Source organism: Papio anubis, chromosome 19, assembly GCF_008728515.1.
Source record: "Papio anubis isolate 15944 chromosome 19, Panubis1.0, whole genome shotgun sequence".
NCBI lineage: Eukaryota > Metazoa > Chordata > Mammalia > Primates > Cercopithecidae > Papio > Papio anubis.
This window is the reverse complement of record NC_044994.1, coordinates 50,220,631-50,235,463: the sequence shown is the minus strand read 5'-3', so window position 1 is coordinate 50,235,463 and position 14,833 is coordinate 50,220,631. Positions and strand designations below refer to the sequence as shown.

The 14,833-nt window shown below is 43.2% G+C and overlaps 1 protein-coding gene across 4 annotated transcripts in view; it reads left to right on the top strand.

Moving 5' to 3' along the window:
• ATP8B1 (ATPase phospholipid transporting 8B1) overlaps positions 1-14,833 on the top strand; it is a 158,063-nt gene that overhangs the window by 62,433 nt on the left and 80,797 nt on the right. For 2 of the 4 annotated variants that reach the window (XM_009192795.4, XM_009192794.4), the window contains exon 2: positions 13,269-13,471. In XM_009192795.4, coding sequence (XP_009191059.2) covers positions 13,291-13,471 — 181 coding nt within the window. In that variant the 5' untranslated portion in view covers positions 13,269-13,290. Of the gene's footprint in view, positions 1-13,265; positions 13,472-14,833 lie in introns of all 4 variants that reach the window. The other 2 variants (XM_003914413.5, XM_021930173.2) reach the window with 1 other exon arrangement.

Here is a 14,833-nt window from a genome sequence, read left to right as displayed (position 1 = left end):
TACTATAAATACAAAAACTAGTCAAGCATGGTGGTGCATGCCTATAATCCCAGCTACTTGGGAGGCTGAGGCAGGAGAATTGCTTGAGCCTGGGAGGCGGAGGTTGCAGTGAGCCGAGGTCTCCCCACTGCACTACAGCCTGGGTGACAGAGCAAGACTCTGTCTCAAAAAAAAAAAAGTTTGAGTAAGAGTCCTTTTATTGAAGTGTTCCTGTTGGAAAAGGCTCTGTAAATGAGGTGATTGCTTCAAATATATCTTTAGTGTTTTGGGTACATAAAGCATTGCCATCAGTAATGTATATATTAATTTCAAGGTCAGTAGCAAGGTGGGTGAGGATTCATTCATCTCCACTGCTGACATTGAAAATATTGAATAGTAGCTGGGCATGGTGGCTCATGCCTGTAATCCCAGCACTTTGGGAGGCTGAGGCGGGCAGATCACAAGGTCAGGAGATCGAGACCACCCTGGCTAACATGGTGAAACCCCGTCTCTACTAAAAATACAAAAATTAGCCGGGTGTGGTGGCGGGTGCCTGTAGTCCCAGCTACTTGGGAGGCTGAGGCAGGAGAATGGCGTGAACCTGGGAGGCGGAGCTTGCAGTGAGCTGAGATCGTGCCATTGCACTCCAGCCTGGGCGACAGAGCAAGACTCTTTCTCAAAAAAAAAAAAAAAGAAAAAGAAAATATTGAATAGCGTCAACTGAATAGGCATAAAATGGTGTCTATGTTTTCATCAACTTGCCATTCTTTGATTACTAGTAAGAGTCATCTTTTATTGTATCATTTTATGTGTTTATTATTTCTATTTACTTATCTGCCTCTTCTACTGCCTTTTCATTCAGACAAGCCATTCCTAGTGAGTCTGGATGAGGAATATAAGTTGTCTCTCTGTAGATCAAAAGTTTCAAAGTTTATATTTTGTTCCAGAAAGCTCTGATGATTCGTATGTCTTTCGGGAGTGCAATCCTTGTATTAATAGCTTGGTGACTCTTCTAACATTAAAATGAATTCAGCTTGACAGACTTCTTTTACCCTGGAGGGTTTGCTTCCAGGTGGCTGTCAATTACAAAGCTCCTATGACTTTGTTTTATTCAAACGTGAATATAACTTTAAAGCCTAATTATAGAGTCAATAGTAATGGGGTAAAAATGAGACCATTGTCCCTAACAAGTAAGGATGACGCTTGAATATAAAAATAACAAGGCTTTTATCCTGGTAACTTTCATTATTTACTATAAAAAGTACATTGTGGATTGAGGCGGAGTCTCTAAAATAAACATCTGGGGAACTACAGCATTCTTATCCTATGGGAACCAGCCCAGTCTTTTATTTCCTTTTTTTCCCTTCATTTTCTAGACAAAAGAATGGCAGCCCCACCCTGCCTTCATTTTAAGCACATTTTTCTAGCTGCCACCACCCCAATTCAGGCCAGTATTTCTTTTTTCTATTTTTTATTTATTTATTTTTATTTTTTTATTTTTATTTTTGGTACAGAATCTCACTCTGTCACCCAGGCTGGAGTGCAGTGGCGTGATCTTGGCTCACTGCGACCTCCGCCTCCCGGGTTCAAGCGATTCTCCTGCCTCAGCCTCCCGAGTAGCTGGGACTACAGGCGCACACCACCATGCCCAGCTAATTTTTGTATTTTAAGTACAGATGGGGTTTCACCATGTTGGCTAGGCTGGTGTCAAACTCCTGACCTCAGGCAATCAGCCCGCCTTGGCCTCTCAAAGTGTTAGGATTGCAGGCGTGAGCCACCGCGTTCGGCCCAGACCTGTGTTTCTTCTTGCTGTGGTTAGATTCACGCACTGAGTGTTGTTGCTGAGTGTGATGGTGGAGGTAATAAGGTGGAACCACTTGGTGTTCCCGGTGAAGAAACTGTGACAAGGAGATGCTGTTTCCAGGGTGACTTTTGAACAGTCTCCCTCCTAGGATCTCACCTTCCCTGCTACTCACACTCTTCCCCCTGTCAGATGAGGCTGTGCAGATCAGATTTCTTTCTTTTGCAGACACCTTCCACGGGCCCTCTCACTCCCTAGAATAAAGCCTTGTCAAGGCTGCATGGGCCACCTTACTTTTGAAGGTGACTCCAAAACTACCTTTCCCCAGCTCTGCTCTTTCCCCCACATCTCCCAGCTGTACTGGTGCTGGGCCTTTCCATTGCATTTTCCTGCCTCTGAGTTTTTTCTTTTGGTTCCTTCATATCTCTCTCCCACCCACCCCAAGTTCTTGCTCACCTCTGTGACTCCCAGGTTGCCCAGCTCAAAAACCGCCTAGGAAATAATGATTGATCTCACTTCACTCTTCAGTGGCATACCCTGGGAAGCATTTTACATTTTAGAATTCATTAGCGTGGGATAGATCTGCCTGTGGACCTCAAAGGTTGATTGATTTTGCTTGTCAAATTCTTCCTTTGTTTAGGGTTTTCTTGTGATTAATGATGTTGTTAGCAGGCGTGGGGAAGGGAGGGAAGCAGGTGATGTTGGGAGTGGGAGCAGGCTCTGATGCTTCCTGGGCAGAGCCTGTATTCCAGTCTGAATCCACGATTTGCGTTCACTGTACCACAGAGAGCGCAGAGCTGGGATGTGTGTGGAGAGCGCCTGAATAGCTAGGAGTTAAATCACCTTGGGCAAGCTTTGAAACCACCCCAGTTTTTTCATTAGTAAGAAGGTAGTGACATTGCCTGGCGACTCGCCTCAGCATAATTCCATGACAATTGCATGAGACAATGTGTATGAAAAAATCCTTTGTCCTGGAAGGGGCTACCTTATATGGATTAGAAGAAATACAATATTACTAGGAAATGCTGGGAGCCCATGGCAATGTTGGACTAAGAAATCCTTTGAACCTTAGCCAGGGGAATGAAAAATCTGCTCATCTCTGAAAGGCCAAGGTGTTGAAATTTCCCCTGTATCTTTTCTAATGACCGCCATTGAAATTGTGCAGAATGAAACAAGAGCCAGGCTTTTTTTTTTTTTTTTTTTTTTTTAAATAGAGACGGGGTCTTGTTCTGTCACCTAGCCTGAAGTTCGGTGGCATGATCCTAACTCACTGCAGCCTTGAGCTCCTGGACTCAAGCGATCTTTCTGCCTCAGCCTCCCGAATAGCTGGGACTAGAGGTGCCCAGCTAGTTCTTTAAATTATTATTTGTAGAGATGGGGTCTTGCCATATTGCCCAGACTCGTCTTGAACTCCTGGCCTCAAATTATCCACCTGCCTCAGCTTCCCAAAGTGCTGGGATTGCAGGTGTGAGCCGCCGCACCCAGGCAGCCAATCTTCCTTTGTGAGAAAGGGCTCTGGGGTGGACTTTCTGAGGAATAGGGGGTGAAGCTGTGGACCCAGAGCAGCCTTTTCTATCATGTGTAAAGATCCTGCCTGAATTGTCCTCACTACATTGACACTGTTGATCCCTTAGTTTTATGTTATTTATCCCAGGCTTCTAGATTTTTTTCGGTCCTGCCTTGGGAGGAAAAAAAAATGTAATCCTGTTCCTGCTGGGAACTGTAATTATGCTGTTTCTATAACAGTATAAAGTTTAAATTTAATGTAGATCTTAGATACATTTTATTACTATTGCTTCATGAGATTCTTTATCTAATTACAACTGTCATCAAGTTTGTCATTTTACTTTCAAGAATACTGAGCATTGGCCGGGGTGCAGTGGCTCATGCCTGTAATCCCAGCACTTTAGGAGGCCGAGGTGGGTAGATCACTTGAGGTCAGGAGTTCAAGACCCGCCTGGCCAACAAGGTAAAACCCGTTTCTACTAAAAATACAAAAATCAGCCCGGTGTGGTGGCATGCACTTGTCCCAGCTACTGGAAAGTCTGAAGCAAGAGAATCATTTGAACCTGGGAGGCAGAGGTTGCAGTGAGCTGAGATCACAACACTGGACTCCAGCCTGGGCCACAGAGTGAGGCTTTGTCTCAAAGAAGTAAATAAAAGAATACTGGGCAGATTCCAAACAGGGTCTGGACTAACTAGGATAATAGAGAAGATTTCTGCTGCCTTTTAGATGGGGGCTCTACGGAATACCTTGGAAATAATAGTGGCCACATTGAGTGCCTGACCCTAGAATTATTACTTGTGACTGATGGTATGTGTATTGGTTATCGATTGCTGTGTAACAAGCTACTCCAAAACTTAGCAACTTAAACCAACATGCGTTTATTATCTCATGGTTTCCATGAATCAAGTGTCTGAGCACAGCTTAACTGGGTTCTCTGTATCAGGATTTCTCACAAGGCTACAATTAAGGTGTCAGCCCAGCCTGATGTCTCATCTGAAGGCAGGACTGAGGAAGGATCTGCTTCCAAGTTCATATAGTGATTGCAAAATTCACTGCATTCCTTAAGGGACTGAGGACTCCAGTCCCTGCTGGCTGTTGGTCAGTGCTCACTTCGTGTCTTGCCGTGTGAGCCTCTCCATAGGGCAGCTGCTTCACCAAAGCCGGGAAGGGGAAAGAGTTGACTGGCAAGAAGGGAGTCATGGTTTTTTATAACATAATCATGGAAGTGACATCCCATTACCTGCACCATATTCTATTGGTTAGAAGCAAGGTTCAAGGCTGGGGGCAGTGGATCATGCCTGTAATCCCAGCACTTTGGGAGGCCGAGGTGGGTAGATCACAAGGTCAGGAGTTCAAGACCAGCCTGACCCACGTGGTGAAACCCTGTCTCTACTAAAAATACAAAAAATTAGCCCAGCATGGTGGCACACTCCTGTAATCCCAGCTACTCTGGAGGCTGAGGCAGGAGAATTGCTTGAACCCGGGAGACGGAGGTTGCAGTGAGCCGAGATCACACCTCTGCACTCCAGCCTGGGCAACAGAGCGAGACTCCATCTCAAAAACAAAAAAGAAGCAAGGTTCAGGAACTCAGGCTTATTTAAAAAAAAAAAAAAGAGAAGAAGAAGAAGAAGAAAGAAGGAAAAGGGGCTGGATACAGTAGCTCATGCCTGTAATCCCAGTACTTCGTGAGGCCAAGGAGGGAGGATTGCTTGACCTCAGGAGTTCAAGACCATCCTGAGCAAACTAGCAAGACCTCATCTCTACTAAAAACCAAAAAAATTAGCTGGGTGTGATGGTGCACACCTATAGTCTCTGCTACTTAGGAGGCTGAGGTGGGAGGATCACTTGAGCCCAGGAGATTGAGGCTGCAGTGAGCTTGATCACACCAGTGTACTCCAGCCTGGGTGACAGAGCAAGAACTTGTATCAATGACAACACCAACACCAAAAAAAAAAAAAAAACGGAAGAAAAAAGCAGCAAAGCACCTCATGTGTATGCCACACTCACAAGGAATTAAAGATGTGAACACCAGAAGGTGGGATCACCGGGGGCCATCTTAGAGTAGTAATTTATATTTAGTATGGAACATATAGTAAGAAACACATATAGCATAGAACATATAGAAATATAATTCATACTTATAAATTATGATATGTTAAATATTTTACAGCATTGTCTTTAATAATAATAATAAACAAAATGAGGAAAAACACATTTCAGAAATAGTCTTTCTTCTTATGAACTTTAAAAGCCATTAAAAAAAAAAAATGATGAGGGACCAGGCATGGTGGCTAACACCTGTAATCCCAGCATTTTAGGAGGCTGAGACAGGATAATTGCTCGAACACAGGAGGTGAAGCTGAGATCGCACCATTGAACTCCAGCCTGGGCAACAAGAGCAAAACTCTGTCTCAAAAAAAAAAGAAACCTACCATAGCCAGTAGTATGTCAGTAATGAGTAAGGGTGTATTCTAATAAAACTTTATTTAAAAAATAGTTAGTGGGCCAAATTTGGCCCATGGGCTGTAATTTGCCAATTCTTATCTAGACTATAGTCTGGTCTAGTCAAGCCTCCTAAGGACAGAAGCAAACGAGCTTCCTATATGACAGACTCTGGTAGGTGCTAGTGATGAACAAGAAAGATCGGTCCTCACCTTTGATATCTTTAGTACCCTACCAGAAGGCTGGTTTAGTTTTCTGTACATGGTAAAATCTTGGGCAGTGGTTTTTGGATGGCCTCAAATGACTCAGACTCCTAAAAAGTTCCATCTTGTATGGCTTCTGAACTTAGCTGTTGCTGTTCTCTCCCATCATTGCCCTCGATCTTTCATCCTTAGTCCAGTGACTTTGTGAATCTCTTACCATGTGGTAGGTGTGACCTGTGTAAAGACGGTAAAGAACTTCGGTGTAAGACAACTCTGTGAGCCCTTGAGGACTTTATTAAAAGTTGATTTGCTCTTTCCCCAGATCTTTCAGTGTCAACTGTGTAGTAGGCACTGAGTATTCACAGACCAGTCTGTTCTTGTAGAGCTTATGGTCTGGTGGGAGAGGCAGATAAATAAAAGCAAATACATATTTACAAATCATGGCAAGTGCTAGGAAGGAAACAGAAATGTAAGTGCTCAAGGGGGCCAGTGGTAGCAGGAAGAGGAGGGCAGAATCCTGTTCAATACCATGAGTGGAAGAGGACACTGAAGTGGAGACCTAACGAGTGAGAAATCGGCCGGGCGTGGTGGCCCACGCCTGTAATCTCAGCACTTTGGGAGGCCAAGGTGAGCAGATCACCTGAGGTCAGAAGTTTGAGACCAGCCTGACCAACAAGGAGAAACCCTGTCTCTATTAAAAATACAAAATTAACCAGGCATGTTATCCCAGCCTGTTATCCCAGCTACTTGGGAGGCTGAGGCAGGAGAATCGCTTGAACCTGGGAGGCGGAGGTTGTGCTGAGCCTAGACTACACCATTGCACTCCAGCCTGGGCAAAAAGAGAGAAACTCTGTCTCAAAAAAAATAAAATAAAAAGTAAAATAAGAGTGAGAAATAGCAGTCATACAAAGAACTGGGAGAAGAGCATTCCAGGTACTAGGAAGAGCATATGCAGAGGCTCTGGGGCAGGAAATGCTTTGTTTGCTTGAGGAGCTGAAAGCAGGGCCGTGGGGCTCAGCAATCATGAGCAAGAAGGAGGGTGTAGAAGTGTGGAGAGCCCTTAGAGTCGTGAAAAGAGTTTGGACTTAAAGTGATGGGAATCCATAGTGGATTAGTGTTAATCCACTTGGGCTGCCATAACAAAATGCCATGTACTGGTTGACTTAAACAACAGTCGTTTATTTTCTCACAGTTCTGCAGACTGGAAGTCCAAGATGGAGGTGCCAGCAGGGTTGGTTTCTGGTGAGGCCTCTCTTTGGCTTGTAGTTGGCTGCCATCCTGCTGTGTTCTCACATGGCCCTTCCTCTGTGTGCATGGAGAAGGAGAGATCATGTGTCTATTTCTCCTCTTCTAAAGACACCAGTCCATGGCCGGGTGCAGCACTTTGGGAGGCTGAGGCAGGCAGATCACTTGAGGTCAGGAGTTCAAGACCAGCCTGGCCAACATGGTAAAACCCCGTCTCTACTAAAAATACAAAAATTGCCGTGGTGGTGGGCACCTGTAATCCCAGCTACTCGAGAGACTGAGGCAGGAGAATCACTTGAACCCGGAAGGTGGAGGTTGCAGTGAGCCGAGATCGCGCCACTGCACTCCAGCCTGGGTAACAGAGCGAAACTCCACCTCCAATAAACAAATAAAATAAAATAAAGCTATAAAACAGCAAAGCCAGTCGTTTTTGCCTCAAATACTCCTCCAATTCATCCCCTCCTCTCCATCTCCATGGCCACCATCACCTCTCCCTGGAAATGCTACCAGATCCCTCTAACTAGATTTTGTTGCCCAGGCTGGAGTGCAGTGGCGTAATCTTGGCTCACTGTAACCTCCACCCTCCCGGGTTCAAGCAATTCTCCTGCCTCAGCCTCCCAAGTAGCTGGGCTTACAGGCATGTGCCACCACACCTGGCTAATTTTTTTGTATTATTAGTAGAGATGGGGTTTCACCATGTTGGCAGGCTGGTCTCGAACTCTTGACCTCAGGTGATCCACCTGCCTCAGCCTTCCAAAGTGCTGGAATTACAGGCGTGAGCCACTGCACCCTGCCTGTTTCCTAGCTTTAATAGTTGACTTATCTGTATTCCTCAAAACTCGCAGTCAGTCAGTGGCTCTGTTCCCTGTGCCTAGCGTAGTACTCTGCATCTTGCAGGTGTTTCCTGGGTGCTGAGTAGATGCACACCTGTCTGCAGTGTCCTGGAGTGACAGTGAGAGACATTATCAAGTTTCCAAATCCATACCGGACACAGCACCTGACCTTAGGAATCATTATTTAGACCTGGGAAAAAAATTCTTTATGTCATTTAGGGCTTCAAACAAGTGATTTCTCCCTGTTTTTCTCTTTAGTACACTAAAATGACACAGCCAGATTCCTCCCGTGTGTGTGTGTTTCACACACAGGCACACTGTAGAGAAGTCAAGTTGAGGACATTTCTTCACTCTCAGTGTAGAGCTCCCTGCCCCTGCTTTCTCACTGAGCCTGTGCAGATTGTGTGGGTGGCGAGTTGGTTGTGCAAGGCCTTGCTTGCTTTGAGTCACGGACATGTGGGTTGTCAAATCCATTCCTTTGTGCTTGCTTCCTCTCTCAACCTCACAGGGCTGGAGACAGTGTTAATATCCAGATGCCTGGCAGTTTGGAAGCAATGATGAAAAGGATAACTTACAAAATGTTTGTATAAAATGCACTTAATGCCACAGAACCCTACACTTGAAAATGGCTAAAAGGAAGCTGAGATGGGAGGATCACTTGGGGGCAAGAGTTTGAGACCAGCCTGAGGAACATAGGGAGAGCGTATCTCTTTAAAAAAAAAAAAAAAAAAACAGGCATGGTGGCTCGTGCTTCTAGTCCTAGTTACTCAGGAGGCTGGGGAGCAGGGTAGGAGGATTGCTGGAGCCCACAGATTTGGGAGTGTAGTGAACTAGGATCATGCCACTGCACTGCAGCCTGGGTGGCAGAGTGAAACCGTGTCTGAGAAAACAAACAATGGTTTGTGTCATCTGAGATGCAAAAAAATAAGAGAGAGAGAGAGAGAAAGAAAATCGACCAACCAACAAAAAGTTTAAACTCTCCAACAGTACACCTTTAAGAAATTTGAAAAAAAAAAAAAAAAAAAACATAGGGTGAAACAAGGCCTGGCATGGTGGCTCATGCTCGTAATCCCAGCACTTTGGGAGGCTTAGGCAGGTAGATTACTTGAGCCCAGAAGTTTGAGACCAGCCTAGGCAACATGGCAAAACCCTGCCTCTTCTAAAAATACAAAAATCAGCTGGATGTTGCAGCTTGTACCTGTAGTCCCAACTACTCAGGAGGCTGGGGGGGAGAATTGCTTGAGCCCAGGAGGCTGCAATGAGAAAAACAAAACAAAATGGCAAAAATGGTAAATTTTGTTACGTATAATTTGCAACAATAAAAAATGTTTCCATATGATACTTTCAGAGTCACATTGTTATATATATATTACTATATATATATCAATATATTGTTATATATATAACAATATATTGATATATATATCAATGTATATATATACACGTTGTTTTATATATATATATATCTCAAGGCTGTAGTAACCAAAACATAATATGGGCAAAAAAACAGACACATAAACCAATGGAACAGACTAGAGAACCCAGAAATAAATCTCCACATGCAAAAGAATGAAACTGGGCCCCTGTCTCTCACCATACACAAAAGTCAACTCAAGATGGATTAAAGACTTAAAGGGGACCAGGTGTGGTGGCTCACACCTATAATCCTAGCCCTTTGGGAGCCCAAGCCTGGAGGATCATTTGACCCAGGAATTCAAGATCAGTCTGGACAATGCAGTGAGACCCCATCTCTACCAAAAAAAAAAAAATGGCATGATGGCATGTGCTGGTAGTCCCAGCTACTTGGGATGCAGAGGTAGGAAGATTCCTTGAGCCCAAGAGTCCAATGTTGCAATGAGCTATGATCGTCCTACTACACTGTAGCCTGGGTGACAGAGTGAAAACCTCTCTCTCTCTTAAAAAAAAAAAAAACTAATAAAACTTTATACTAGAAGGAAACATAGGGAAAATGTTTAGGACATTGGTCTAGGCAAAGATTTTATGGCTAAGACCTCAAAAGCACAGGCAACAACAACAACAAAAATAGACAAATAGGACTATATTAAACTAAAAAGCTTCTACTCAGCAAGAGAAGCAATCAACAGAGTGCAATGTTTCCTGTTGAATAGGAGAAAATATTTGCAAACTATTCATCCAACTAAGGACTAGTATCCAGAATATACAAGGAACTCAAACAACTCAAAAACAAATAATCCCTGCAGCCATAAAAAAGAATGAGATCGTGGTCTTTCCATGGACATGGATGAAGCTGGAAGCCATCTTTCTCAGCAAACTAACACGGGAACAGAAAACCAAACACTGCATGTTCTCACTCATAAGCAGGAGTTGAACAATGAGAACACATGAACACAGGGAGGGGAACATCACACACTGGGGCTTGTCTGGGGCAGGGGGGTGGGGCAAGGAGTGGAGCGCATTAGGACCAATACCTAATGCATGCAGGGCTTAAAACCTAGCTGACGAGTTGATGGGTGCAGCAAATCACCATGGCACATGTATACCTATGTAATAAACCTGCGTGTTCTGCACATGTATCCTAGAACTTAAAGTAAAAGAAAAGAAAAGAAAAGAAAGACTTAGTAGGGAAATTTAGATTTAACATGGCGATGCCGATTTAGTGGAAAAGATGACTTTTTAAAAATTTAGCTCCATTTAATAAAAAATAATTTTAAAATAGTATAAACCATGAAAGTATATGTACTGCCAGGAAAGTATAAATATAACTAGGAAAGCATAAGTATAACCAATGAAATTGTAAGTACTGCCAGGAAAGTATAAATATAACCAGGAAAGCATAAGTATAACCAATGAAATTATAAGTACTGCCAGGAAGGCTTTTGCTTGCTACTGAAAAGCTAAGGCCAGAGGTAAAGACTATGGATTTGGGGAGTAAATATTCTTTGAAGGCGGAAGAGAATGGCCTGAGGTGCTGAGGACCGGGAGTGCTAGGAACTCTGCATTTGTGACTATAGGGCTCTTTAGAACTGTGCCACCGTACAGCATCATGCAATAGAATCTAAGTTATTCTTTGTAATGAATGCCAACAATATTTTAAAATAATAATAATACCATTAAAAAGTGAGCAAAGGACATGAATAGACATTTTTCAAAAGGAAACATACAAATCACCAAGAAGTATATGAAAAATTAATGGTTAATGTTTATTGAGTACTTATTGTAGGCTATGCACTGAGTTGAGCATTTTGCATGCATCATCTCACTTAAAATCATGTATGTCCCAGCCTGGCCAACACGGTGAAACCCTGTCTCTACTAAAAATACAAAAATTAGCCAGGCGTGGTGGTACACACCTGTAATCCCAGCTACTCAGGAGGCTGAGGCAGGAGAATTGCTTGAACCTGGGAGGCAGAGGTTGCAGTGAGCCAAGATTGCACCACTGCACTCTAGCCTGGGCGACAGAACAATACTCTGTCTCAAAAGATAATAATAATAAAATAATGTATGTCAATTGTTGAGATTTTGGAAAATGAACAAGTGTGTGTGTGAATAACTGGGTGTATGCTATACATATGGCTTAATAACTTACCTATTAAGGTCATTAATGCAATGTCATCAAATGCTCTTCTGATCATCTAAATTGTTGCACATTATCCTAGAATATCAGATGCCATAATTTATTTATATAGTCGACAATTGTAACCCAGCTTGCTTTTGGCTTTTACTGTTTTACATAATACTTGGCAAAAATCCTCATATAAATATTTGAAAATTTCGTAAGTGTGCATTTGTGAATGTAAAAATTATTTTAGAGGTCTAAGATTTGGTGCAAAACGTGCAATCAGCTACATAGTTCTACTTGAGGCAATTTTCGTTCAAAATATATCATAAACCATAATACAAAAATAGAGCGTAGACCTCTCCTTGTGAAGCAGTTGTTTTTGCCTTTTTTTTTTTTGAGATGGAGTCCTGCTCTGTTGCCCAGGCTGGAGTGCAGTGGTGCTAGCTCGGCTCACTGCAAGCTCCGCCTCTCGGATTCACGCCATTCTCCTGCCTCAGCCTCCCGAGCAGCTGGGACTACAGGCGACCGCTGCCACACCCGGCTAATTTTTTGTATTTTTCATAGAGATGGGGTTTCACTGTGTTAGCCAGGATGGTCTCGATCTCCTGACCTCGTGATCTACCCACCTCGGCCTCCCAAAGTGCTGGGATTACAGGCGTGAGCCACAGCGCGTGGCTGCCTTAAATTTTTAATTATTTTTAATAATTATTGTGCAAGTTATTTAGCATTCCAGTGTTTTGATTTTTCTCCTCTGCTGGGTAGGAATAACAATAAGACTGTTATTCACCATGGTGGTGTGGGAAGTTTCAATGAGCCCATGTCTATAAAGTGCTTAGTACAAGGCTTGGCATGCAGTTAACACAAAATAAATGTGAGCTGCTGTCATTGACAATACTGACTACACGGCACCGTGATGCTTATGTAAATGTCAGGCTGTGTGTCTGTAACCTGAGTTATTTGTGTAAATATTTTCCTAAAATAAATATAACTAAGGTTGTTCTTCGCACTTGTTTGGAGTCATCTTATGCGGTAGATGCTCAAGCACAAATTGCAGATACAGAGTGGGCAGCGGTAGTTGGGAAGATAGAAAAGCTAGGGAGTGTTCCTGGGAAGTCAGTAAACTTGGAAGATCTAAGGTTATATTAAAAATGTTGTGTCAGAACAAAGGCTCGGAATGTTAGTGTTAGCAGAAACCAGATATCTTAGAGCAGTGGTTTGTCAACTTTGCCAGCAATCCACAGGAAGAAATTCAACTCCATTAACACCCACAATGCAAATAAACGTGTGAATGTGTACAACTGTGTTATCAAGCAGTACTTATTCTTATTATATGTGCTGTAATCAGATATTTTATAGTCTGTTTCATTTTAGTTTAATGTTGATTGTTACCCACTAAATTTATTTCATTGAGTAGAGACCCCCTAATTTTAAATATTGCCTATATATATATATATATATATATATATCTCCTTGTTTAAAAATAAAAGGTTTGCAGTTACATATTTTTTAAAAATCTTACCCAAGCATTTAATCAGTACTGAATGGTTTTGTTCTTATTTGCATGTTAAGTTGAATTTGGGGGTACTATTCCAGAATATTTACACGTCAGTAAGACAATGTTCTGTAAAAAGGGCATTGTAACGGGATACAGGCAGGATTCAACCAAAAACTGGGCAAGAGTCATAATCCACTCTGATTTCTCTTTCCTTTTAAGCAGGTAGTTCCAATTTGCCGGCAGAATGAGTACAGAAAGAGACTCAGAAACGACATTTGATGAGGATTCTCAGCCTAATGATGAAGTGGTTCCCTATAGTGATGATGAAACAGAAGATGAACTTGATGACCAGGGGTCTGCTGTTGAACCAGAACAAAACCGAGTCAACAGGGAAGCGGAGGAGAACCAGGAGCCATTCAGAAAAGGTAACCACATGAAGTCCCGGTGACTAGGTTGCTTATAAATCCTCATGTGGGTCGTGGCCACACTGCCAAAGATGATCGGTCCATTTTGTGTGGTCTAGGAGGGAATCTTCTCTGATGTCTTCTTAGGATGCGACTGACAGAATGGTGGATGGGCTTGGACAAGTACCCATTGTGCTTAGTATGAAGGGCTGGGAGAGCATATCTGACAAGTTCTGCAGAGAAAATACATTAAGGTCTTTGTTAGTGTGTATATCTGTTTGTTTGTTTGTTTGTTTTGTGTGTGTGTGTGTTTGTTTTTTGAGACAGGGTCTCACTGTGTCTCCCCAGCTGGAGTCCAGTGGTATGAACTTGGCTCACTGCAGCCTCGACCTCCTGGACTCCAGCGATCCTCCTACCTCAGCCTCCTGAGTAGCTGGACTACAGGCATGCACCACTATGTCCAGCTAATTTTTGTATTTGTGTGTGTGTTTGTGTGTGTAGATGGTATTTCACTATGTTGCCCAGGCTGGTCTCAAACTCCTGAGCTCAAGAGATCCGCCCACCTCAGTCTCTCAAACTCCTGGAATTACAGGCATGAGAGCTAGGATGCCTAGCCAGTGTATATATTCTTAAAACGGAGTTATGTGTACAAGAATCTGCATGTTACTGCACCCAGAAATTTTTAAAGGATACATATCAATCAATCTTTAGATGTTTACTATTGGTATTGTTAAACTGGCGGTATGAGTTATATAAATAACCACCCTTGTGTGTGTGTGTGTGTGTATGTATGTATGGTCTGCCCAGGGTCAGGTCAGCATCAGAGGCAGGGTCTAGACCAAGGCCAGCAAACTTTTTCTGTAAAGGGCCAGCAAGTAAACATTTTAGGCTTTGTGGACCACGTGGTCTCTGCCAATGTTGTGCGTAAGTAGCCATAGACAGTACATCACTGAGGGCAGTAGAACTTGGCTTGCTTTTCCCATAACGCCTTTTCCTTTGTGGCTTTTCTGTTTCATCTGCTACTGGTTCTCGCACCCTGGCCAACAGATGTGTGCTTCTCTGGTAGCTCTTCTCCATGAGCAAGCTGAGACTTTTCTCTCTGGACCCCAGGTTTGATATCAGGCTGAAAATATTTCTTCCACGGTGTTCCCTAAAATTCTAACTGAACAACCTTAGCATCACATTCACAGAAATCATTATCATAGTGTTCCGGTTTCAGCCCTCCAGACACGCCTCCCTGCAGCCTTAGTCAGAGAAGCCTCAGATTTTAGCTGGTTTTCCCGAGGTCTCTGTCCCTGCCATTCTGCCCTTGCACGTTTTCAGAAGCCTGTTTTTCCCCCATGCCAACCCCCCCTCTAGTTTCTCTTTCTTGGGTTCTGCTAC